Below are 26,088 nucleotides of genomic sequence, written 5' to 3' on the forward strand. Positions count from 1 at the left end.
CGGAGTAAATTGTAGGTTACTAACTTCAAACTGCCATGGAGGGGTTTCCAAAGACAAGAACTGATACATTTAAGACGTTATACCTAATGACATGCTTGGCAGGAAATGAGTATAAATTCAGTTATAGCACAGTTGAGTGACATATGATGTAGCTGAAAGGTGCCAAAATATATGGATGGTGGAAGAAATGAAAATAAGACAAAATACAAATAATTGTGTATCCTTAAGCTGCGAACAGGATGTAGACACTTGTAATACAGTGTAAGGCTTCTATAGGCTCCACAGCTATTGAAGTAGGGCATTTGCACTTTTAATTGACCAGGGACCTCAGGGTTGACGCCACAAATGGCTAGCTTAGGACAGGATATTATTCAAGGACACAAACGGTGGTTGATAAACAAATATTACAATACTGATACATTATTCAGACTGTAGCCTTGGTGACATGGATCTTTCAATGTAGCCCTAGTGAAAAGGCACAAACTTTGAACTGAATCAAAATAAGATAAACTCCTCTGAAGAGGAGGAAGTGATTCTTTCAAGGACATCGCCTCACAGTCACCGACTAGATGATTTTAATAGGATTGACAGTAGTGTGTGAGGGGGTACTGCAAGAATGTCAATAGTGCTGAGACAGACAAGGAAAATTCATTACAAGAAAGAGTCCATGACGAGAAGATGAGCAAGAGGCAGGAAGAGGCCATGATGTAAAGATGTCAAGAAGGTCATAGTCACTTTATAGCACCATAGGTCTACAGATAGGCATTTTTAACAGTAGACATTTTGGCTTGTTAGAGTAGGAAAAGCACACATGTTACTTATAAACTTACAGATAGCTCCGTTCTATTCAAGTGTCCCAGTAAGCCATGACAGTGTGACAGCCAGCACAATTAAAGAATACAGACATAATTTCATTATTTACAGCTGCGCTTTTCCCTACTCTGACATGTCAAAATGTCTGAAGTGAACAACCCATTTGAAGTAACCCATTTGGGAGGCATATTAACCTACTGGCAGAGGAAATAGATATTGGATTTTTTGGGAAAATTGGAACTGATGAATACAATTCAGGGGGGATTCCAGTAGATGGCAGTAATACAACACTGAGGATGCCAGCTGCAGTATTCAAAGAAGGTTCTACTAAACTGTTCAAATATTCTGGAAAACTGTGTGGCGTAAGGATGTTTACCTGCCAGAGGAAAATAGAAGTAAGGTAAAAACAGCATATCATATAATCTATTGCCACTATAACCTATTATCTATTACCATCAAATATTTACATATAAGAAGTCTGGACTAGAGAATCTTTGACATTTTACTGAAAAAACATGTTTATATTCAAGGTTATTAATCGTCTTTTTTAATATAACATAGTGACAAACAGAGAAGATAGGGTCAGTGCAGTATTTGTTATGCCAGCCATGGATGCAATATGAAGAGTCCTGCTGTCTCATGTGTTGTAGTAGCCTACCTGTCACCGGCAGGGGGCTCCCACTGCCTCGCAATGCTCGGCGTGTCAATCTGAGACGTTGGAGTCATCTGACAGACAGCAGCCAATCACAGGGCGAGGACAGGCTGATCCGCCTTGCAGTGTGGTGCCCAGAGAGTTGTCAAGGTTTTGATTGTGGAGTATCCGAGAGGGGAGCAAGGGCGGCTACGGTCATACAATGCCGAATAAAACGAAAAAAGACAAGGTGAGTTTGAGAATTGCCAAGAGCTTAAGGTGGTTGGAAATAAAGTTTGCATGAGGTGCATTTCTGTGTATTTATTGGTGAACCGGCGTCATAATAAGAAATTTAGCTATCAGCGTTCAGTGTTCCATCAACGTTAGCCAGCCTGCAATCATCACCAGCTAGTCGCTATCCTGCCAATATGTTAGCACTTGGCACGCTGTGCTGCCTTATTTAATGAAGCGCTGCTATCCAGCAGAGAGATAGTTCAGTATACTTTGAATGCATATGCTTTCCCAGATAATGTACATGTGATTTTAAGTGCAAATGTAAGCGCTTTGTATGTTTTTTAAAGCTGAAAGCCGGGGTCTTGTAAATGCTATTGACTCTGAAGTAACGTTTGCTAGCTAGCAGCAGACTTGCCAATGTATTCAAACAGGAGTGTGAGACTGGGTGGGCAGGCTTGCTATATTTAGCCACGGTTTTTACATGGCGGCATTCATTGAGATACTGCTTACTGGTGTTGTCAATCTACTTATCTGGTAATGTCAAGTTGACATAAGTACTTCAACTTTTTCTTTCAGGAGTCCCTTAAGTCTGGCAAAGTGGGCAAGAGTGGAGGACAAGAGAATTTAGAACATGAGGTAGGCTAACCCTTGTCACTTAAGTAGAAAGACTTTGTCTGACACAAGTTCAAATGCTACTGATATTACATTGTCACTGTTTGTAAATGCATCATTAGTGACATACTGAATCAGCATGCTCAACCCCTGCATCCACGTCCATTGCTGTCCTTTGCAGTGATTTTAGGAGAAGGTATGGGGAAGATCCTCAGATGGAATAAGATTATGCCCTCATATCTGTAAACTATTCTAAGCATGCTGATAAATGTAGGTGATGTCAAAAGAAATATTGTATCAGATTATTTTTTATACTTCATAGTATTGCTATAGATGCAGTGTGAATGTGAATTCACGATTTATAAATAGTATAGAGGGTGGCTGTGATATTTGAAATACTTGTACAAAATAATACAATCCACCAGAAAACAAAACCTCCTGTGGAGTGGCCTTCTTGTGACTCTGTTGATGCTGCTGTTTGTTGATAACATGGTGCAAAATTGCTTGTACATGACATCAGTTTAGGGAACCAGCAAATCAGTACAGTTCACCAAGCTGTCTCCACTATTTGGACTGCTTACTTGTCATACTATCCTTGAAAAATGACAAGCCTTCATTCAATCAATAAAACATAATTGAAGGTAGTATTGTTAAAATACCTACCCATAATCCAGGGGACAGACAAAATTACCTAAACTTTGTATTAAGCTAATCAGAATTATAAAGGCAGCTGGATGAGCAAGTCATTAAGTTCAGTGCCAGCTAGCAGTATACCTATTATTACTTTCATATGATAGTTTTAGCATAACATGAGGCAATCAATATAGTTCCAAGGAGGACTTAATAGTCCTTGTCATACTTTCATGTCCATTGATTACAAAATAAATCAATGTGTAATGTGGCAAGGAGAATAGTCTCAGAAAGAAATGTGAACAAATTGCACTGGCAAAAAGGCGAACACTCTACAGGATTTGTGCCTCAGAAATGACTACAGAAGTGAATCGACATCTCTGTCATAAACTCTGACAGAAACAGTTTATTATGAGCATCTTAAGGCTGGAATTTGTCATAAGATTGCCAGAAACCACCTGCATCAATAGCTAATGCACCAATCTATGCAGCTTGTCAAGGTGTATAAGGAAACTGGTAAAAATGGTAACATGGTCTGACTAGCCATTGACGTTTCTGGTTACATCTGGATTGCGTCACATCTGGAAAGGCCAAAGGGGTACATTAAGCCCACATTGCAAACTGTTAAACAGTGTGTTGGTCCTGTAATAACATAGGCATCTGGTGTGAATCATTATGTCACATTATTGCACTGTATGGTCTTGTACTGTATTTGGAAAATATTATGAAGGCATTCAGCGGGACTAGGTGCACAGTATGGTTTCAAACACTATAAACAGATTTTAAGATTTAACTTCTTCCATGACCTCTGCAATCACCATATCTAAACATCACATTATGAAAAGATTTCAACGTCCTTATTTCTTCAACTAGAGGCTTTTCTTTTCCACAGGAAGTCAAAAAGCTTGATGAACTAATTTCAGGGCCGATATGACAGCTGACATCTGTTTGTGCGATTTGAAAAACAAAAGGTTGTCCTCCTCTTTACTCGGCATTCAATATTCATATTGTGAGGGCTGTTCACCACCTGTTTGTATTTTAGTGGCTGCTGCTGTAATACACTGTAAAGTTCGTTGAAAAATGCACACTCAGTTATAAGGCTTAAAGAAATCTTTGTCTTAATGGCAATTAGTTATGAAGAATTTAGAAATGTGTTCCTCCACTGTCCTCCAATTCATTTTATTTCTCGACTTGTGGTTTCAGCCTCCTAGCCGTCTCTTGCTGGATAATAGAAAACAATAGCAGCAAGCAGATGTAGCATCTACTGCTGCACCAACCTCGTGTCAAATTGAAATTGCTGGACTGCAAGCTGTTGTTGTTACCCCCCGCCCTTCCTTTTGTCCCATATACTTTGTACCCAGAAGTGTTTGAGACTAAAGGGAATGTTTTATGATATACAGGATGGCTGAATATGTTGTCTCTGTAATAAACATATCAGTGAGTACATTAAAGCATTAAATTAGTAAATCATAGATTACAGATGTTTCTACTTTTGATTAATAGATTTACAAGTATATGAGTTCATTCTTATTATTACATTAATATATAATCTAGTTCATAATAGAGGCCAGCTCTGCTTTATTTCCCACTTTACTAGACAGCTTGCTCGTGGCCCAGCTCCTAAGCTCCTGTCTTGTAGAGCTGCAGACTGTGGCCAACTTTAGCTGGGTCTTAAATGAATTGAATAATTCCCCTGTGACTCAGACTTAACACAGCTCTGCAGCTGCATCTGGTGAAGTAAGCTCTGTGCCATCAGGTGTGTGTTGATGAATGGATCCCAGCAGGCAGGTGGGACCAGCTGTGAGAAACTTGCCACATTCAGTTGATCCCGCATCAGGATTATATCCAACCAACCCCCCCTTCTGGGTTTTTTTAAGTCGTCTGAGACACAGCTGGGTGGATTGATGAGTGGAAACCATAATGGTTTGTTTTTTCCATTTTGAGTCCCCAGACCAATGTACTGTAAAGGTCCTATCTGGTGTATGGCAGTTGAACCGCTTGGCTAGTGGCTACATGCACACAGATTCCTGAAGAGATGCTTTCACCCTCTTTGCACCACATATGCTTGCTGTACAGCAGTGTCACTAATGTGGGTTTTTCTCTTGTTTCAGCAGAGCTCTAACAGGAAGGCTAGCAATAGTGTTCCTCCCACCACTCAGCTGCTAAAGGGGAAGCAGCCAGGTTCCCAGACACCTGTCAAAAAGGACAAGAGGCAGAGCTCCTCTCGCTTCAGCTTGAGCAACAACAGGGAGCTGCAGAAACTGCCTGCTTTCAAAGGTATTTATTGGTACAATGACTAAATCCTGTCATCTAATCACATAATTTACCAACTACCCAGTGCTCTAGGTTTTGAATTTTTTGCATATAGATATATACACACACAAGCGCATTTAATAGAGCTGCTGTTTCAAGGCTGGGAGGTTTTGCACTGGGCAAAAGTAGTGAATTCAAAATGTTTTGAAGCCTGAATTCAAGAAAACATGGAGCAGAATTGTTGTTTAGGAAGGTGGGGTAAGGCATCCCTGTAATCTTGTCACAGATAAGTGCAGGCCTCACAGACATGCATACTTACATGCACATACTCAGTTATTTACTCACTCTTTCCATGCTGAAATATCTCTGAACATCCCCCGCTGCATCACCCTCATTTTAATACCAAGCTGAGCATGACATTACGCAATACATGGAAACAAATAGAGGACGTACATGGCATGGACTTTGCGCTGGATTTAACCCAAGCGTCTATATTTAGTGGTAATCCAGAGATAAAGCTTTAATTCCACGGTCCTTGTGTTTCAGGATGTTGCCAGTGACCAGCAATGTCTGCCAGCTATACTACTACTCCTTCTCTCTCCCTCCCCTTTTAGGAGAGAAACTGGCAGGTCTTTGCAGATGTATATTGACGTTGTATATTGACGTTAACTTTAATGTCTAAAGCATAGTACCAGATGGAAAATCAAGGAGGACACTGCCGTTAGGCCTCTGGGCATATTGTCTATGCATGTTTGTATGCATGCATGCATGAATGCACACAGCAATGTTGTCCTCTGCCTTTTCCCAGCTCTTTGAAAATAATTATATAACTTGGCTGTGTACTGAACACAAACAGCTATAACTGCATTATAGGTTATTAAGAACCTGTGCAAATAAACATTTTTAAAGAGATTGTGCATATGATAGTGAAAATAATACTGACAGCAAGAGAGCCAGTTACTCTTTGTAATTCAATAAAAGGTTGCATATCAGAGCACAAACAATCCATTTCTCATTGAAAAAACTTAAAAGCTTTTTAGTAGCAACTGAAATATCCCCTGATGACTATACATTTTGATAAGCGAAACAAAGTTTTTAAAATGTTTGGACACTGGAGGTGTTGTTGGCAGAATTATACATCTCCTCTCAAAGACAGATATTTCTTGGATTGTTACATTGTTTGGAATTAATACGGCAATGACGAGTATTGAATGTAATCTCACTGTTTAATAAGGTGGAGCATCACATGTCTAGGAAAACTTGAACACTGCTTGTCAAACAGTGTTATATGTGAATTGGAAATTATTGCATGTATGTCAGAAGTTAAGATGCACCGACTCCCCATGTAAAGAAAGAGAGGAGGCTTGTCCTGTGAGCTGCAAATGTAAGATACCACCTGAGAGAACTGACTTTTCTCAAGACTGACTTTGGTGTTAGCCACTTAAATAAAGGCCCTCATATGATTTTATTATTATTATTATTATTATTTATTTTTTTTTAGAAAAGAGCCTTCCTCTCTCTTTAAGTCTGAATTTCACTTGTGCTACGACACACTAGAGCAAAGGCAGCATTCCTCTTCAGGTAGAATTTACAAATGTTATTTCTCTCTTCGGAAGACTTGGCTAATAGGACAAAGTGGAGTTACTATCCGTGACAGCAGCTGTTGTGTTATTGTGTGCCATTTGTTCCCCGATCAGTCTTTTCTGTAAGATTAGAATTAATGGACACACAAAGGAGTTGAGTCTACCATACAATATACCTGTATCTTTATCTTGGTCAGCCATTACCCCTGTACTGTGTCAGGAAATCAATAAGCATAACTTAATCTCTGATAAAGGCTGCTCTCTTCCCACACCCCAATGAGAGCATTGATAACATTCTGCAAAACATTATCCCACAGTGGCCCGGTAGATGTTATCACTTAGTCCTGTCCAAACAGGCTCCTCGCTTGGCCTGTTTTCACTCCAGGCATGTTCACCACCTCCTGATGGAAACACATGTCAGAGAGCTTTTTCTGCAGAGTTGCAAGGTTGAGGCGAGACTGAAAACCCTGACCAGGAGCAGGCCTTTCTCATGACCTTGCCCCACAACCAAGTGTGACTTCAGAGTACATTTTAACTGTCCCAGCATTTGCATTTTGTAGCACAGCAGTTTGAATGCTTCCTGCTGATATGGTGAGCTTTTTGTTTATACAAGGCTCTACAAAGTACATAAATCAAGAAATGTGTGTTTTTGGATCAGTGTTTGCTGGAGATATTTCTTACTACAGCTCATAAACAGAAGATAAATGCTCTACAGGTGCCTGTTTTTGTTACTGTGGTCTCATTTTAAATGTGAACGTAGTTGCCAAAAAGCACAGCAACAACAGTTGTTGCCTCTGTATGTGTTCTCTAAAGCAGGAGCTGTCCTGCACAGAGCATCTGTTTCAAAGGGTTTGTCGCCATCTGCTGGTTATCAAATATTTGAGTTACTGTAGTGTTGGTTAAGTGGAACATTTCAACATATTTTAGCCATACAAAACAAACAAATACAATTATTCTAATCAAGGCATATTGTCTGGGTTAAAACCTTTTTGGAACAAATTATATTTTAGTGCGGCAAATATTTATTTTAAAGTTTTTAAAGTGTTTAATCCATGTACTGGGTACATAATATGGTGCATCTAATTAGTAAATTTACTCCATTATTAGTGGACATTAGTTTAATGTTTTAAACTCTGAAACTGTATTATGAGGACTAGGGGTGGGGGAAAATTGATATAGTATAGTATTGGGATATTTTGCGTGGCAATATTGTATCGATATACAGACGCCAAGATTTGATCTTATAATTCATTAATATTGCAAATACAAAGTTTCTGAAGGGGCTGCATAACATTTTTGTACAGGTTGCATTGTTCTGAATGCCTGTAATAGTATACTAGTCCACACACGTTTGCATTGCAGTTAAATTGGACTAAGATTGCAGGTTTCTCTGTGTAATTTGAAAGATACAGAGTTCTTTAGTATGTAGGTCGATGAGTCTCTGGCTTGTAATAGGATGATGACAGGAATGACACATTTCCTCTGTTCAACCAAAATATGCAACTGTCTTCACCCGTTGACCAATGCCAGACATGTTCTACACCAAGGTAAGAGAGTGATTTAATAGATAGTTTCTGTAGTGGTGTTCATATGGAATAGTAAAGGAAACTTAGTAACACGTAACATCAGTTACTACAGATGTTACATCACTTTCTACAGAAACAGTGTCTGCAATATTGTTTGCTTAAGACAGTGAGTGTACTAGTGTTTGCTTAACTTGTGAAAGACTAATATGTGTAAGTGACACACAGGCAGAGGCAGTTCTTTGTGTATGTTTTTAATTATTATCTTGTTTTATTTACTAACAGCCAGGTTAAAACTTAAAAACTTAAAGTTGACTCTGAAGCTCAGGTTCAGATACTTAAAGCAGATTGTGAAAGGGCATGGCAGGTTTCAGGGAAGGGAGGTGTGGTAGAGGAAAAGACTCCCACTCCTCACAAGAGAGTCTTCCCTGGTCAAACATTGTATAAAAATACAAAAACAAAAAAACATAACTCACTAGCTGCAATCAGGCTGTTGAAGCTGTAAATACCTCGCAATGGTTTGGCAAGACTCTGCTGTAATACAAGTTATTTCAAAGACCCACCTTGAGTAATAAAAAAAAGTCCAATAAAGAAACACAAATGTTGAAGTAACATTTAATCGAATAGTGGCTCGAATGCAAACGCATTATCTGCTTGACCGACAGAGGAAAGTTTGTGCCCACCCTGGATCATTTTTCAAATTGTTCAATGTACTTCTAGCATTCTACCATAACATTTTTATGACATAATGTCATGTTTACAAAGGTATAAGCAATAGCTTTGTTAACAATAGTTCTCACTATGAGTTTGGATAGGTAGGTAGTCTGTAATCTACAACAGGCTGCAATATATTAAAATTGTAAGGTGTTTATATATTTTTACAGACAGACAGATTTTATTTATGGATACACATAAAGACAGACCCAGTCACCATCAACTACAGCCAACAAAAGGAAATTGTCCACTTTTGGGTATAATTATTAATGATAAAATGTTCCTTAGTAATGTGACAGTTTTAGTATGCAGTATTTTTGTGATTTCTATTGAGTGTATTCAGTTTACAGTCATGCAGCCACAAGTGTTTCCACTTAGCATGAACAACATTTGTGACTGGCTGAGTCCCAAACTAATATTTCTAATCTGAGCTGTTTGTCCTTTCTTATTTTCCGTCTTAATGTGAAAGTAATGCAGAGCAGCCATAACGAGATCTCTAATTTGAATAGATCACTTTCTAGAAGTGTTAGAGTTAGCAGATAAATGAGAATTGATCTAGGATTACTGATACAGATTACTGACAGAGCTGTGTTTCTACCATTGGAAGCTGCTTAAGGGGAAAGTGAAGATCAGATACTGTTAAAAAAGCCTCAGCTATGTTGATTGCTCTGTTTCTCCAAATAGATTTGAGCCTTGAGTGCTTATTACAGAGCACCATGACATTGAAGATCAGCAGACCTGTAAATGAACCACTCAACTGTGTATTGTTCGCTGGCCTGCTGCTATCAATGATGAATTTAGAGAAAGCTCTGCTATAACACAAGCAAGCACAGTCTCCATCCCATCCAGGGACCAGACTCATGATGTCTCACAAGTTCACTCTCTTCACTGCCAGAAATAGCACAGACACAGCGAAAAGCTCAAGCCTGATGAATGGATGTGCCAAAGGAGCGTTTGGAGAGTATTTGTAACAAGCGGGTGTGTTTAGCGTTGTCTTGTCTTGGTCAGAACAACAGATCTTCTGATGGGAGGTTGCCCCATGACTAGGGAACAGAATGTCAAGAAAGAGCCCTTTATATGCTCAGACTAGACCCTGCTGTTGAAATACCCCACTATTGTATATATCAGGACCAGCCAGACTTGATGTTAGAGCTATGTTGCACTGCTAAATCATGTTTAGTGATCATTATACTGGTGTATGATGTAGTCATTCTTTTTACCCCATACATAATATTTTGTCAAATCAACTGTTAGCTGATGTCACCCCCTTAATTAAAAGAGTAGCACAAATATATAAGTGAGAACTTAAGTCAGGATCATCCAGTTGTACAAAATCCAGCTGTGACATGAACAGTCTTTGAGAAAGAATGTAAACTTTCTTTCTCTACACTCACCAGTCAAATATACTTTGACACTAAAACAACACTGCTCAGCAGGAGACGAGAAGCTTATACTAGCAGACACAAACAGACCATAGAAATCAGGTGCTCCAGCCAAATGTGACATATCGACTTGAACCACACCAACACCTCCTGCACCTCCAAAGCAGAAGTACAAACCCACAGGGAAGAGCTGTGACATGCTATTATGTGTTAAAACAGTGGTGCTTTCTGCAAACTGTAGACATAGTGGGTCTTTTACCGAAAAACCCCCTTTTTTTTAATTATGAAACTCTTGAAATGTTCCCCAAACATATTAGATATAAGTGAATTTTTATCAAGACCAAAGTTTATAGCTACTGCTGGACAAAATAAAGCAACAAATAACGACTTAGTGGCTTACTTTGTTGGCATGTAAAAAGACGGATATGAATCAGGCTTTCTGTTTGCAACAAAGTATAACTTGATTTAATTTTCCTTCGTTTTCCTTGTCCTTGCATATTTCACAGAAATAGTTCATAGAGAAAAAAACTAAGCATGCATGTTATTCATTGAGTTTGTAAAAAAACAAAACATTTCACATATGTAAATGTCTATAGACGTGTTAACTTTGAGACTGTGCTTAATATGCTACACAAGCTCTTTTTACAGAGCATTGCACAGGACATAACTTTTTCCAGGAGTAGTCTCTCACTTTACTATTTTTCAGGGAGTGCCCCTCCTAAAATTTGTGATAGTGCAGCAAACATTAGCACATTACAGATTTTGGACTATATGTTTACCTACTCAAAGATGCAAAGACATTTGCATTTGTTTGGTTTTGCATGGCACTTAAAATAGTTGGGGATGCAAAAGGCCTTAGTTGAAATCATTGTGTGTGTGTTTATTCTTGCAGCAGTACTGTATGTCATGATAGTGCAATGGGTGGATGCACACTTCGACTCAACTTTTCTACGTAATAGGGAGCAATGGTTACAGGATTTTAGAGTGCAATGTCTGAATGGAAGAAGAATTATCTCATTGTTACTGGATTTGCTCAATTACACTTAGTTCTTGAGTATGATTCTAATGCATTTAACTGTCTGCATCACTGTGGATTTGCCCTTTTCCTGCACAGCTTTACAGTGGAGGGTTTTGCGGTGCTGAGACAGAGTGCTGCTCACTGCATATGCACATCCTGTGTTGCTCACATTGAGACTTCCTGCCTTCCTGTTTCTGTCACATACACCTGGGCTCAGGCTGTGCTCCTGGAGAGCCATCTGTCATGCAAAAACGCACATACATACACTCAGAGCACACACATACAAAGGGCTTTTATCTGACCAACAGTGTTACACTGTATCTTGTCTTGTGCAAACCTCAGCTTATAGTTAAAGTCTTACCTTCTTATGATTTTTACATCTTATAGCTGTAAAAATCATGTCTAAACTTGTCTCTGTGGCGTGCCTACTTAACGCACGTTTCATGTGCGTTATTGTTAGTGTATTGAACTGTTCTTGGCCTTGAGTATTGTTATTTGTTATGTCAGTTGTGGTGTTAGGCTGTGAATGACAAATGAGTAATGCCGCTTTACCCCTCCTCTGATTCTGCAGCCTACATGTTGGATAGGAATGTGTATTTCCTGACCTTCGTCTTGAATTTGAATAACAAAACAGGCTAAACTGATGGCAGATCTGTAGTTTGTGCCTTAAAACTCTTGACAGATGTAGCTGGTCTCGCTCCAATCACAGTAACAGCCCCACCCCTTCCCCCTCAGCCCACCAGCCAATCCCTTCCCTCATGTTTATGTATTCTGACAGCCTGCCCATGTGATTACAGCCAGCCAACCGGGTGGCTGCAGTGGGGGATGACATCACTAACTAGCTGGTTCCCTCCAGCAGCAGGGGAGCTTCATTTTCTGCTCCGAGTGTTCGTGCTAAAATGGAGGCTGGCTCCTCTCCTTAGCCTGGGCTGCCCTCTTCTCCCCTGTCTCCTGCCTCAGCTCACTGATGTTGGCATGTACTAGAGCTGCCAGTGGGATGGTTCTGGATGCACCGAGCTCCAATGGGCCTTTCCAGCCTGTGGCCCTCATGCATTTTAGAGGTGAGAATAGGAAATTTGCCTGCTCTGCTGTTCTGTTTTTGTGTGTTTTCAAGGGGAGATGGGCAAGAATGTTGTTACCTTTTAGCAACTGCAGCTGTTAATTTGGATTTTGTAGAAGACAATATTTGTGACTTTCCTAAAAGTTGCTGCAAGAGACTGAGAGCATTTATCCTCTTAGTGTTGGTGGTATGAGTGTTTTTGGAAGAGGAAGGTGATTTTGTTTGTGTGTCAACGAGGAAGGGTTTTGCCAAGACATTGCATAGCTTAGCTTCAGTCAGGGAGGCAGGGCGAGAGAGTGAGAAGGAGTGCTAGTTTTGAGTCTCCCATCCCCCATCAAGACTGCTGATGTCATAGGAAGTGAGGTCAAAGCTTGTTGTCAGTGTGTGCGTCTGTATTGTCTTGTATATGGGTATCTAGTGTCAATTGACACACGTGTAGGTTCAAATGCTCTTTTCGTTGTTGCTGAATCTCCAGTAGACTTCTGAGATACTGTCTAACGAGGCAAGCTTGAAGCTGGGACCAACAGACAGTATTGAGCACGAGAAACACAAACTGCTGGTGAATGCTAAGAGTACCTCTGAATGAGTGTTCTAGTGTAACTAATTCAAGGCTAATGTTTGTTCACATATTGCTTCTTCCAGAAACAGATGTGGCAGTGTACATTTAACATGCAGCCTATTATTGCACACACATGCTACTATCGGTGGGATGTTGGTGTCATGTTGTGACTTGCGAGGGTGTTAAAATGGCCTCATGACTTTTAAAAGCAGAGGGATAATTGTAGCCACACAGTAGCACATAGCCACCTGTCCTGATTTACATTGATTGGCTTATGTCTTCATTGACACTTTCCAGTATATTAATTAGTTAGTTATATAATCACCAGTTGATATTGTGGGATTTGTACTTGGGAGCAATTTGCGTCCATGACTGGTTTCCTGTGTTCATGCTGGAGCCTTTAGATGAGTAAAGGTTATTTGCGCATCCATGCAGAGAGGCCTGTGTGTGAAGTCTGCAGTTGCACAGCATGTCTCTTAATATTTTAGGCCTGTTCAGAAACCCTAGTGCTGTTGTGTAACAGGAGCTGGTAGACCTCTTGGCACTCAGGGGTTGATGAGATGAGGTGCTCATGGGTGGACCCACGTTTCAGCTCGTTAGTAACAGGCACAGACCTTCCAGGCACCAGTGAATTAAACCTAAAATCGCTTGTTGCACTTTGATTACGAACGGATGATCTCTATTTAACTTAAACTTAAAGACCAAGGTATGATTTAGGAGTATCATAGTTAAAGGTTTGGACACTTTTTGCATTCATTTTTGTCTTTTTTTTCTTAATTAATTTAGATATTGCCATGTCTTTTCCTGTTCACTGTCCAAAAAGGGCTGAATATGTTTTGTAGGTATTGTATCTGCTTGAGACGGAGCAGGGAAATGGCAGTAATGGACACAGAAAGCGGTAGCAAGTTTCCCCCAGAAAAGTTATATCACTCACTGGCAGCAGCTTCACAGTTTAAATTGTAGCTTGTTAGAAAAGAAGACGGAACAAAAGAATATACTCAGTTGCGACTTGCATAAACACAGTGTTGAAACATAAAACAGGTCCCTATTAGGGTTCTCCACGGATGTGGTAGCCAAAGCTCAGGGGTGAAGCAAATTGCCAGCTGTTTGACCTTTTGATGCAGTTGATTAGATCCTGTTTGTGGCCAGTAGTTTGAATAGAGGGAATGAAGTATGATGTTACTCCAAAGCTACTTCCAGACTTGTCACTATTCTACACTGTCTGAATATAGACTCAAATATTTTGTTGGCTTGACTCCTTGTTCATTGGTACTGTACTGCTCAAGTAAGCCCTAAACCCCATACGATGCCTCATCCACCACCTCAGGAAACCCAAATATGTGTTTATGAGTGCTCTGTTTGGAGGGAAATATAGTGTAATATAATAAATATAATAAGTATTTTTGACGCACAGGTAGCTGCATTTCGTGTTGTGTGTTGAATACCAGCTTCAGAAACATGGAGGTGTAGGGAATGTCTGTCTGTTGGTGCTGCCAGTCCCATGTTCAGGTTCTAGCCTGTGTGGGAGTGTGCACAACCTACAGTGTTGGATCTCTTAGAATTTACTTATTTCACCAGTGCCAAGCAGTTACATTTTTGATTGGTATTGACATTTGTACCAGTGCCCCGACATACAATATTCAAAATAGGCCTGTGCAGAAAATACAGCCAATGAATCATTACAGATGACAGTATTGGCTGCTTCTTCATTAACACATACAGCTGCAAGACAAGTTTGCATGTCAAGTATCTGCTTGTTGACACATCGTCTAGTAAATGATCTTAAAAGACAGCTTAATGTGTTGGTGTTAAAAGGTGAGATTTAATGATGGATACAAAATGTTACTTGAAAAGATGTCAGCAAGACTAAGGCCATTTTCTGTGTGTGCATACATATGCAAGTTGTCAGCAAATCTGCAGCATATGATTCCAGTGTATCAGCAACAGGACCCTACATGCATCTTTGATTGGCAGCCGTAACCCCTGGTCCAAAGTCCTACCTCTGCCCGTGGTCACCATGGTGACGTACAGATTGTTAAAGGGGAGACAAGACTGACTCATAAATCACAGGCTGTGACGAACAAATGAATGCTATTTTCAAATCCCTGCAATTGTTACCTGTAGTTTTAGCAAAGTTCTAAACTTCTTTTTATGTTTATAAAGCACCACATGGCCTTACACCTTGTGTGTCTGAAACAATTTATTCCGTACAAGTTGGGAAAGCCCTTCAGGTCCTCTGGGAGCAGACTTGTAACGGTTCCAAAGTACAGAACAAAAATCCTTGGTGCATTCTGCATTTAGCTCCTGTGCTCGTAACTTCTGGCACAACCACAGAGGATTTGGGTTGTTGCTGATATATTTTAACATAAGCTCTAAACGTGCCTGTTTTGGCACAACGTTTGAGTAGTTATTTATAATAATTATTTGTTTGCTTGATTAATTAATTGCTTATTTTGTTGAGTAAGACTGTTGGGGATAATGTATTGTCATCATTGATTTATTTGAGGCAGCTGTGGTATGGTGATAATGCATGCATGCTGACACAGAATGGAGCTTTGCTCATTGACAGTGAGCGTGCAGTAGCTACAAAAACGTGTAATGATTTTTAAATTGCAAATTAATTAGTATACACAGACAGGTGTGGCTCAATATCCCTGGAGGCTGATTTTAGAGCTTCTGCATCATTGATGTGGTGGTGACACTGTCTTTGAAAGGCTGAATTATTGATTTATGAAGTCCTTAAATGAAGTCTCTACATGTCTCCACATGAACTCCACAGTAGCAAATTATAACTGTACTGAACCTGAATAACTCTTGAAGCTTTGGCTCAAATTATCTCTGACTACAAGAGAGGATGGGGGGAGGAAAAAAACCCAGACAAACTCAGGAACAATGATTGTTGCCACTGATTACCATGGCAACCAACACATTAACATGGACTAACTTTTACATTGTTTATAAAAGACAATGTCAGGTGCTACAGCGTCATGCATGTGATTTCATGAATATTAAACTTCCAGCTACCTACGACCTGTGTAGTTACTCTTCACTGTCGTTCTGTCTGTTGTTAAATAGGATTAACATTCTGTCTTGTAAAGACAATTTGCTCCTGTTCTTTTCTGTGAAAGGTGAAATCTTAACACACAATGGCAGACATGTCAATTCCCACCGTCCTTTTCTGTCTCGTAGATGTGCCCCCTGCAGAGCAGGAGAAGCTGTTCATCCAGAAGTTGCGGCAGTGCTGCGTCCTCTTCGATTTTGTCTCCGACCCACTGAGTGACCTGAAATGGAAGGAGGTGAAACGGGCGGCACTAAGCGAGATGGTGGAGTACATCACCCACAACAGGAACGTCATCACCGAACCCATCTACCCAGAGGTGGTCCACATGGTCAGTATTTGAACAGATTGAATTATGGTGTGACGTGGCTTCGTAATTGACATTCACATCAAACAAAGTTAACTGTCATTAATATTATTTAATTTTGAGCTATGAAGTGTTCCTTAACAGAACATTTTATTATTTAAATTGTGTAATAGTTTGAGCAGCACTGTACATTATTGAACTCCAGGGAAGACTAAAAGTCCCTGCATATAATTTCCTTGACAATGTGGCCTCTTCTGTGCTGATACAGGATGGACTTTGTGTTTTAGGCTATTGTTGCAAGTGAGTTTCAGATTAGTGAGTAGAAGTTACAATAAATTTGAATCTGCTACCGTTTCAAAATGTGTTTTTGAAGTTGTACTAAATGAAATCTTTAAAGCAGATGTGAGATTCTGGTTACATTTATATTTGGATTTTGCAGAAGAGTTTCAATTTTTCAATTATTTTTCATATTACAAATGCATACATCTTTATAATAAGAAATGAATGTTGTATTTCAGCACAGCACCTTTTTAGAACGTAGTGAAAAGCAACAATTATACAGAGTGAAGTAATTATAATGATACAAAAGCTTCAAGTCATGGTCTTTTTCTCCAATCCAAAAAAGTATCTTTCACCTGCATAGAGTTCTATTTTTGTGGGTTTAATCGTATCATTGCATCTCAAATCGTATCAAATAGTTTTGTGATGTGCATAAAACATAGAATAGTGTTATGTGATTTAAATTGGCAGCCATAATCACCTGAGATTGGTAACATCGGCTTACCCTACCTAGTGATGTTATTCCGCGGCTAGTGTAAGCCTATTATATATAATTAGCCCATATTATTAAGCCCCATAAAACACGTCATTCCTTTCTTGTGTCTGCTTTCTTATTCCATTAACTTCTGTAGGAGAATCTGCTATTTGTTAAGAAGCTGGATCTTTCTTTTTCAAGTGGGCTTTATTTCTGCACCATGTGAAGTGAACGTACTGTGGTCACTAAACCTAAATCGTCCTAGCAGACAGCTCCTTCCTCTGCAGGTCTGATCCTATTCATTCAGTTGGGCTGTAGTCATTGAGCCCCTACTGTATATTTATTAGAAATGTGTTCATGGTGCCAGGTTTGTTTTCCCAAGCCAAATTAAAAATCCTTTGATGTTAATCAAAGCCCTGCCTCAATGCCACATGGTAAACTGCAGATGATCAAGGTGCAAATTTACCCCTATCGTCCTCGTCATGGCTTTATTTGATCAGTGCAGCAAAAAATGCAACAGAGCTGCCAAATCAGCATGAAAATATACTCTTATTCCTTGCAGCCTCTTTCCCCTGCCCCCTTAAAGACAAAGACTCTTTGAAGTCCACTGGTGGCTTTCATCATCAAAGTATGGAGATTGACACAGCAAACTCCTTTCATAGCCATAAAGAGTGTATTCTTATGTTAAGGCTGTACATATTATTTTCTCCCTCAAGCCCTTGTTCTTTCAGGGCGTGTTTGATGCCTCTGTGTTCAAGCTTTAGAACAATATTTTGGCAGACCTTCGGATGACACAACGCCGGTTGTTCCATTAGTCCCATTCTCTGGGGAGAAGTTAGAAATGGTTTCTGCTAAGAATATAAACACGATGGCGAGTGAGTGTGTTTTGACCTCTGGTCGACTGCACTCTGGAGGGACTCTCTAAGTGTGCTGTCTGGGAAGTGAGAAGAGACTAAGAGGGAAAGTAGATGGATGCCTCCTAGTTTGGAGAATGGGATTGCCAGTGAAACAGGCTGTTATCTCACACAAGCACTAGAGGGAATATTCAACTGTCAGTACAACATTTTACACATTTTCTCATCATTCTTCATTTGAAAAGCAGTATTTCTATCATATTTCTCATCTCATATTTCTATTGATTTGTCTCTTGGAACGGTTTTTGGCAATAAGTTAAGTATTGGAAATGATGACTACATTTTCTAGAGGACCGCTAAGTTGTTTCCCAAAAGCAAAATTAAACCTGAAGATAAACTAATTTGCAGAGGCTAAATAACATTGTACCAGTGTTTGTTTTAACATGTATTTTCTTTACTGTGATCATATCTCACTGTTGCTTAGCAAAACCTAGTTTCAAAGATAGTTTTTTGCCTCTTTAGCGCTTAGCAGTTAACTCCCCCAACAAGTTACTGATTGTAAACAACCTTGTTTGCTGTGGCTGATCGATTTCTTGGGAGACACCACGTCTTCTTCATGTCACTGATGCAATCTGTCCACCAGCAGTTATAGAAAGCAACCACTGCCAGACTTAAGTGAGACATGTTTTTCTTCAGCCTTATTTGTTATTAATTTTTAAGTGAGCCAAGCATTAACTGGAACATAATTGTATTTCAGATAATTTAATTCATTTATTTTGACTTTCTTTCATTGGTTGTTGTCAATAAAGAGAACTCCACACTTTTTGTTTGATATCAGGCTAATGCTGTACTGAAGGACATGTCACGATGTGCATGTTACACAGTAAGTGTAGTCAGATGGCTTCCTTTTTCAGGCATGCTCAGCTTTTGGATACCAGAGTTTGAAGAGAACTTGACTCTTCCTGTTGTTGTCCAGTGATTCCATTGTATTTTTTTATATTATATATTGTTTTCTGATATAACTGATATCTGTGTCAGGTGTTGAAGTATGGTATCATGAATCCCTTGTGTTGACTGTGGATTGTTGAGCTTACCTTCCCTTCTCTGTGTTTTTCCCCTCAGTTTTCTGGGAATATGTTTAGGACGTTGCCGCCATCATCCAACCCCACGGGTGCCGAGTTTGACCCGGAGGAAGATGAGCCTACGCTAGAGGCTGCATGGCCACATCTACAGGTACACAACACACATATACACGTACACACCCACACCCACACACACACGTCTTTTAACCTCTACTCTTCTTTCCACAGATTGTCTATGAATTCTTCCTACGCTTCTTAGAATCACCTGACTTTCAACCAAACATAGCCAAAAAGTATATTGACCAGAGGTTTGTAATGCAGGTGAGCACATAATGATACAAGTTTGTGTGCATTGTTATAAATGTTTGAGAGTACAGGCATCATATGCATTTTCATGATGCTTGAGTGTATTTTTCATAGATCTTTCATAGATTTTTGTCTTTGGTGCTCAGTTGAATTTGCTCTCTGTAACCTTTTTTTTGTGCACAGCTCTTAGACCTGTTTGACAGTGAAGACCCCAGGGAAAGAGATTTTTTAAAGACCACTCTTCATCGCATCTATGGCAAGTTCCTGGGCCTGCGAGCGTACATTAGGAAACATATTAATAACATATTTTATAGGTGAGTGAGTAGTTGACTCATACATTACTGACACTTGTGACTAATGGAGTGTATTTTGTTAAATGTACCACCATGATGTAACACCGTGTTGTGTGTTTTTCAGGTTCATTTATGAAACTGAACATCATAATGGAATAGCAGAATTACTGGAAATATTAGGCAGGTAAGATATTTTTGGGAGGTGCACCCATAATGCTTCAATGGTGTGGTTTTGTTTTTGGTACATTTCCAATAATAGTTTTCAGTAGTAAAAATGATTTAAAACATTCATATTGATACATACAGGTATAGCCTCTGTCTTATCTCTCTGTTGAGTCCATGAGAGTCTTGAGTACAGCTCTAGCGCTTATTTCTCTTTACAGCATAATCAATGGATTTGCATTACCATTGAAAGAAGAGCACAAGATATTCCTGCTGAAAGTTCTGCTGCCTTTACACAAAGTCAAGTCTCTTAGTGTATATCACCCACAGGTACCCACTTTGTCAGTCTTAAATATTGTGCCATTCATATCAAAACCGTATAACATCAGTATTTACAATACTGCAGTTTTGTTGGAAGTCATAACACTGTGTTGTCTTTCTCCCTTAGCTGGCCTACTGTGTGGTACAGTTCTTAGAGAAGGATAGCACCCTCACAGAACCGGTAAGATAGGATTTATTAATGTTATGTCCTTGATAATGTTGATGGAATTATCCTTCAATACCCTGTCTGCTCGAGATTAGTTAATGCCTGTATGAACTAAAGGACTCCATTGTTTAAGTCTAGTTTTTGATATTTCTTTATTATGCTTAGTTGCAATCTGATTTGTTTTTTATTTGATTGGCCACCAAAATAACATGTTGCCTGGTTGTATTATTTTAAAATCTTAGTAAAGAGCAGAGGGAATGCATTTGAATTATTTTGGTAAAAATAAAAGGACCATTGTTTGACAAAACATTTGCTTGCTTAGCCCTAAAAGAGAGTGATAGATAAACAAAGTATTCAGTAGTCATACAAACTAAGTATATACATCTTTCTACATATGTGTCTGATGAACTTTTTTAAATGCTGTAGTACTTAATCAGCAGATTACTAGTTGGACAGATCAACCGTCCGTACTTGTTCTTTAATTAGTGTGTTGTCCTTTTGTGCGCAGACGGTGATGGCTTTGTTAAAGTATTGGCCAAAGACCCACAGTCCAAAAGAGGTGATGTTCCTCAATGAGCTGGAGGAGATCCTGGACGTCATCGAGCCTTCGGAGTTTGTCAAAGTCATGGAGCCCCTCTTCAGACAGTTGGCCAAGTGTGTGTCCAGCCCACACTTTCAGGTCTGACATTCATCCCAGTACATGTGTAATGTGATTTTAGTGTGTTTGTTATACACAGAGGTAATGTGGGTACACTTAGTTTTTTTTCTGTCAAAAGTTGAATGTAACCTTGTTATAAACTGATGGGTTGTTAGGTGGCAGAACGAGCGCTGTACTACTGGAACAATGAGTACATCATGAGCCTGATCAGTGACAACGCTGCCAAGATCCTGCCCATCATGTTTCCATCCCTCTACCGCAACTCCAAGACCCATTGGAACAAGTGAGTCACTACACAGGCTTCCCTTTGTGTCTGTCTCTCTACTAAGTATGTAAATCAAGTGACCCGTGTTAATCACTGTCTGTCTGTAGGACGATACATGGGTTGATCTACAATGCTCTGAAACTCTTCATGGAGATGAACCAGAAGCTGTTCGATGACTGCACCCAACAGTTCAGGGCAGAGAAAAGCAAGTAAGTCACATCGCATCCGAATTTCCAGTGTAGCTACAGCTCTCTTGGTAAAACAGATTTGTGAAGTCAGTGTATCTTTAAGTAAATATTGCCTTTCGATACAGTCTCTAATGATTTTGTCTGTTTTGTGTGGTGTGTCAGAGAGAAAGCCAAATGGAAAGAGAGAGAAGAAGCATGGCTGAAGATTGAGAATCTTGCAAAGTCAAACCCACAGGTGAGCAAAGAGGTCTTAACCTAGTAATATATAAATACAGCAGACATCTTAGTGGCTGATGGTGTGTTTCAGGATTGCCTCAGTTACTGTAATCTTGTACGACAATTTTATGTTTCTGTGATTACAAAAACACCCATTATAGTACAAGTGCTTCAATTGTACTTCAATCAATCCAATCACAGCCTTTGAGAATGAACTGTGCACCAGTGTAGCCCCAAAAAAAGCTGAGCAGAGGATATGTTCATGGTGGAACTAGAGAAAAGGTCATTGAGTGTCCAAAATAAGTCTGAGTGGGAAACTAAGAAATTCTTAAAGTTGGTCAAAGCTTTATGGTCAAAAGCAGGAATAATTGAGCACACACCAGAGAAGTTATATCAATGGCGTGGTGCCTTACAACCGTTCCTCCTCTTCTCCCTGTACAGTTTCTGACGTACATTGACTCGGCAGACTCAGACGGTCTGATGGACATGGAGACAGACGGGCCGCTGCTAGACGATGTCAACATGCTAAAGAAAACAGTAGAGGAGGAAGCCACACAGGTAAGGAAAGGAGTGTAGCAGTGAATATTCATGTGTTTTTGTGTGAGGCAGCTGCTGTGGCAGGGCTTTGTGGTTGATGCCCAAATATAGACCATGTAGAATGTGATTACTGTGTGAAAACCTACTAAAGCTATGATTTAATAGACTGGTTGAAAGGGTTATTCTGTGCCATGGTTTCCCACTAAAATACATTTTAAAAATGTCCTCACTATTGTATTTTTGTTTGGACAAACTTTTATCTTTATATGTGTCCGCTCTAGCTAACACTCATCAGCTGGCTTTTTTTCAATAAATCCTCAGCACATTATTTTGTAAATTACTGTGATTTTAGTTTCAAACAGTGAAGATTCAAAGGTTCATAATGAAGACTGGAAGCTGGTTCATGGTTTTGAGTCAGTGTAGTGTCTGATCATGTGTGTACAACTTGTACAAAAAAGCCACTGTGTCCTCTTCTTTCTACTGCACAGCCTTTCAGCAGCCCTTTATATTAGTATGGTAGGTTTTACTGTATGTAGTGTGCGTATGCTCAAATGGAATCCATGAGGCTTGAAAGCATTTGTACATGTGATCGGACACAAATTAACTTTGAAACCAGCCACAGCTAAAACATTTGAGGCCTTTTCAGGTAATGTTACACACTAGGAAGAAAAACTCCTTCACTATATCCCATAAATAATTTCTTCTGTTGAAGTGGTTATTCAAAGCTAACTGACTTGGGTGGTATGATTCACAAAGTATCCCAGCTGTCTTCCAGCTTCTAAGCGGAACAGGGGACAAATTAGGAGAATTTAAGAACTAAGTAATTGCCTGTGTTTGCCTTTGCAAGTGATCGTGCTTTTATATATATTTTATATTTTAACTTTTCATATTCCATCATGGGGCTTGCTCATTTTGGCACTTACCCTGTCATGCCATGCAGTTATTTACTCTTCACAAACAATGTCTCTTTGGATATGAATCAGAATCACAAATACTTTATTGATCCCCGGGTGGAAATTGTACAACGATGCAACCATAGTGAGACATTTGGATCAGACTGAATCGCACTGAAAATACATTTTTTTGTTATGTGCTTGTTGAAAGTGTGAGAGCGGGGCGTTTGAAAGGGCAGGTGTTTTTTCTTAATGTCTGGATCGAATTTCAGACGTAGAAAGATTGCAGAAATAAATGTCAGACTGTACAGAAGTGGAATGACTGTGAAGTAGGTTTGTGAGTGTGTGTTAGTGCTGAATGTTTCTGATCCCTCTCCGTCCCGCTGTCTCCAGATCCAAAAAGATCAGCGTAGAGAGCGCCCGTTGATGCGGAGGAAATCAGAACTCCCCAAGGACATCTGCACCGTCACAGCCCTGGAGTTGCACCGGAGAGCCGAGGAAATGTTGACGACGCACGACGGCCACTAAGAGACCACCCCAGATCCACCATGAGCCAGCAGCAGCAGCATCCACAGAGGAACCACAGGCCCACAGAGGCCAGCACAACAGAACTCTGGTATCTCAGTCCAGCCCAGCACAACACAGAACTGAACAGTCCCAGCTCCACCTGACACAGAAAATGTCTAAAGCCGCACATCTTAGCCTGGTTCAACTGTTCGGGACAAGCGGTGCTCTGTCCCCACTGATCCCCCTCCCTCTCCTCTCCCTCTTTGACCCACCTGGTTGTTGTCCAGCTGAGACGTCTGTGGTGCTGGACGGTCCTGCATGACTATGACATGCACCGCCCCCCTGAACTTCACCCAAGATACTCCCTTGTTTTTCTCTTTTTTTTCCCCCTGTCCTCTCAGCTCGTTGTGTTTTTTCGGGGTGCTGTGCTGCCCCCTTCTGGTCATTTCTCTCAGGTGTTCTGTTCTGTGTGTGAGCTGTCTTCTCTTCTTGCCTCTTCTTTATAGATGTCAGGTGCTTGTACAAATAATATGAGCCCCCAGCTGTAACCTCCACAGAGGACTTCTTTGGTTTAATTTTTCAAAAAACAAAAGCATCTGTTGATGAGAAAATGCCAGTTGTTTTCTATATATTTAATATTAGCTATTTTTCTCAACATTTAAACTAGACAGCTGTTTATATTTTTTCCTACATAGTATATTAGGAGCTCTTCTCAGAGTAAAACACACTTCCTTATCTGTATAACTCTTTTGTTTTGTTTCTATTTTTTCTCAGTCCATTTTCCACTCGCCATGAAGATTCATTGATCCTTCTGTTAATCAGGACAGGGTCATCTGGGACTCCCAGCAGAGTGTGTCTGGACTGAAAGCGTTACACCATAGTCCTCTTCAACAGTGCTGGCCTGACAAAGGTCCAGGTTTTTCATCCAACAGATCTTCTTGTCTTCTCTCTTAAATGTAGTTTCTTTTTAATTGTGTAGGCAATAAGTTAACACAGGTTGTAGTGTGTGCTGGGCGGCTCAAACAATGGTCGGATAGTTTGTTATGACACGTTTAGATCAATTTGATTGGCTGGGTCCAGCCTGAGCACGGTTTGCTGCGCCAGTTACATGAGAGGGGATTGTGGGATTTATTTTTGGTTTGCCAGTTCACATCCAGCCATTGTCGTGAGTGTGTTTTAACATGGCCATTAACATTCAGTACAAGTCGCTGTCATTCATGTGAGGCCTACGAGAGGTCAAAGAGATGCAGTTCCTTGTCTGGGATTTACACAATGTTGCTGTGTGTTGAGAGAAGTCAAACGGGGGCAGAAACTGTGCTGACCGCGATCGCTTTTTCTACTCTTCTCAAGCAAGACCCTTTTATTTATAAAAACACGTGTTCGAGATTAAACTGCTTCGTAGATGAGGTATGTTTGGTTTGAAGAGGTCAAACATGAGCCTTTCTTTTCACAGTGCCTTTTATAGTCTAAGGGGATATTTGCTCAACCGAGAATCGAGTAGCAGCATGAACTAAAATGCCAGATCATTTCAAAAAACAAATTGTAACATCGGTTTCCAAAAACAGATCCGCACTTGGCACACCTCCAGCCGCTTGGACTCCAGCACATGCCTTGTTGAAGCTGCAAAGTCGACTTTGGAGTTAAAAGCTAGAGAGGAGAAGCAGAGTGGTTGCACCCAAACCACTTCAGCAATGAAGCACTTCCTGATAAAACTTGAAAGAAAATAGAAACACAACTGAAAAAACAAACGGTGAAGAGTTGAAATCCGTGATGCTGTCTGTCTTGGTGTGTGTGTGGGGTCACCTCCCCTGGGTGCCTCTCGATAAGAGCTAGCCTCCACAGGAGAGGAAATCACCTCCCCATCGTGACTTTTCCATTTTGTGCCCCCACTGTCCCATTCCACTTTAAATTTGTACTATTGTTTGACCCCTTCTGCCCAGACCTGCACACTGGCTGTAGCCCCCCCCCCCCTTCAGTAAAAACCTACTACTCTGTAGGGCTCGTTATTTGGACATCGGTTTGATCTGCTTCTGGATGCTTGCAAGTTCTTTTTGTTGTGGTTTTATTCTTCCTTTGCCTGCAGAACCTCTTGTCAGTGTTTCAACTGAATGTGCAAATTGTAAATAATACTGCGGTCACGCTGTTCCGTTCTCTCCATGTTTGTCTTGAAGAACAACATTCACAGAGGGCTTTTACAAAAACTCATCCCCTCCTACCCCCGGGTATTACAGTGGATTTGATGGATGGAAAGTGATCCCATCCCTTCAGTAATCTGCATCCTCTGGGTTGTCCTGCAGGAGTGTCCCATTGGTGACTGTTGTTCTTCTTGAAATGGCTTTAATATTGGCTTCTTTGGAGCTCTCTTCCTTTTACATAAGCTCTGTTTTCTTTTTCTTTGAAAAGAATGAAGTGTCCTTTAGTATATGTCTCCTACTAAATGGCTTCATCTAATATTGTACATATAATGTACTTTTATTTTATGTTATAACTATTATTAAATGGTAGATTT

At 40.1% G+C, this 26,088-nt stretch overlaps 1 protein-coding gene across 5 annotated transcripts; it reads left to right on the top strand.

Annotated features, from left to right (window-relative positions):
* Positions 1 to 1,380: 1,380 nt before the first annotated feature.
* ppp2r5cb (protein phosphatase 2, regulatory subunit B', gamma b) lies at positions 1,381 to 24,368 on the top strand. 5 transcript variants are annotated; one of them, XM_070926110.1, is made up of 16 exons: positions 1,381 to 1,694; positions 2,255 to 2,314; positions 5,032 to 5,197; positions 16,202 to 16,401; positions 19,108 to 19,218; positions 19,296 to 19,388; positions 19,557 to 19,687; positions 19,791 to 19,850; positions 20,050 to 20,158; positions 20,277 to 20,330; positions 20,824 to 20,994; positions 21,129 to 21,256; positions 21,346 to 21,447; positions 21,589 to 21,661; positions 22,084 to 22,200; positions 23,466 to 24,368. In XM_070926110.1, the coding sequence occupies exons 1-16, from the start codon at positions 1,668 to 1,670 to the stop codon at positions 23,598 to 23,600; spliced, it is 1,737 nt and encodes a 578-aa protein (XP_070782211.1). In that variant the 5' UTR covers positions 1,381 to 1,667; the 3' UTR covers positions 23,601 to 24,368. The 5 variants fall into 5 exon arrangements, with proteins under 5 accessions (XP_070782211.1, XP_070782210.1, XP_070782212.1 ...); XM_070926109.1 differs by having other exon boundaries at positions 5,035 to 5,197; XM_070926111.1 differs by lacking the exon at positions 22,084 to 22,200.
* Positions 24,369 to 26,088: the final 1,720 nt, after the last annotated feature.

This window comes from Enoplosus armatus, chromosome 19 (assembly GCF_043641665.1).
Source record: "Enoplosus armatus isolate fEnoArm2 chromosome 19, fEnoArm2.hap1, whole genome shotgun sequence".
Taxonomy (NCBI): domain Eukaryota; kingdom Metazoa; phylum Chordata; class Actinopteri; order Centrarchiformes; family Enoplosidae; genus Enoplosus; species Enoplosus armatus.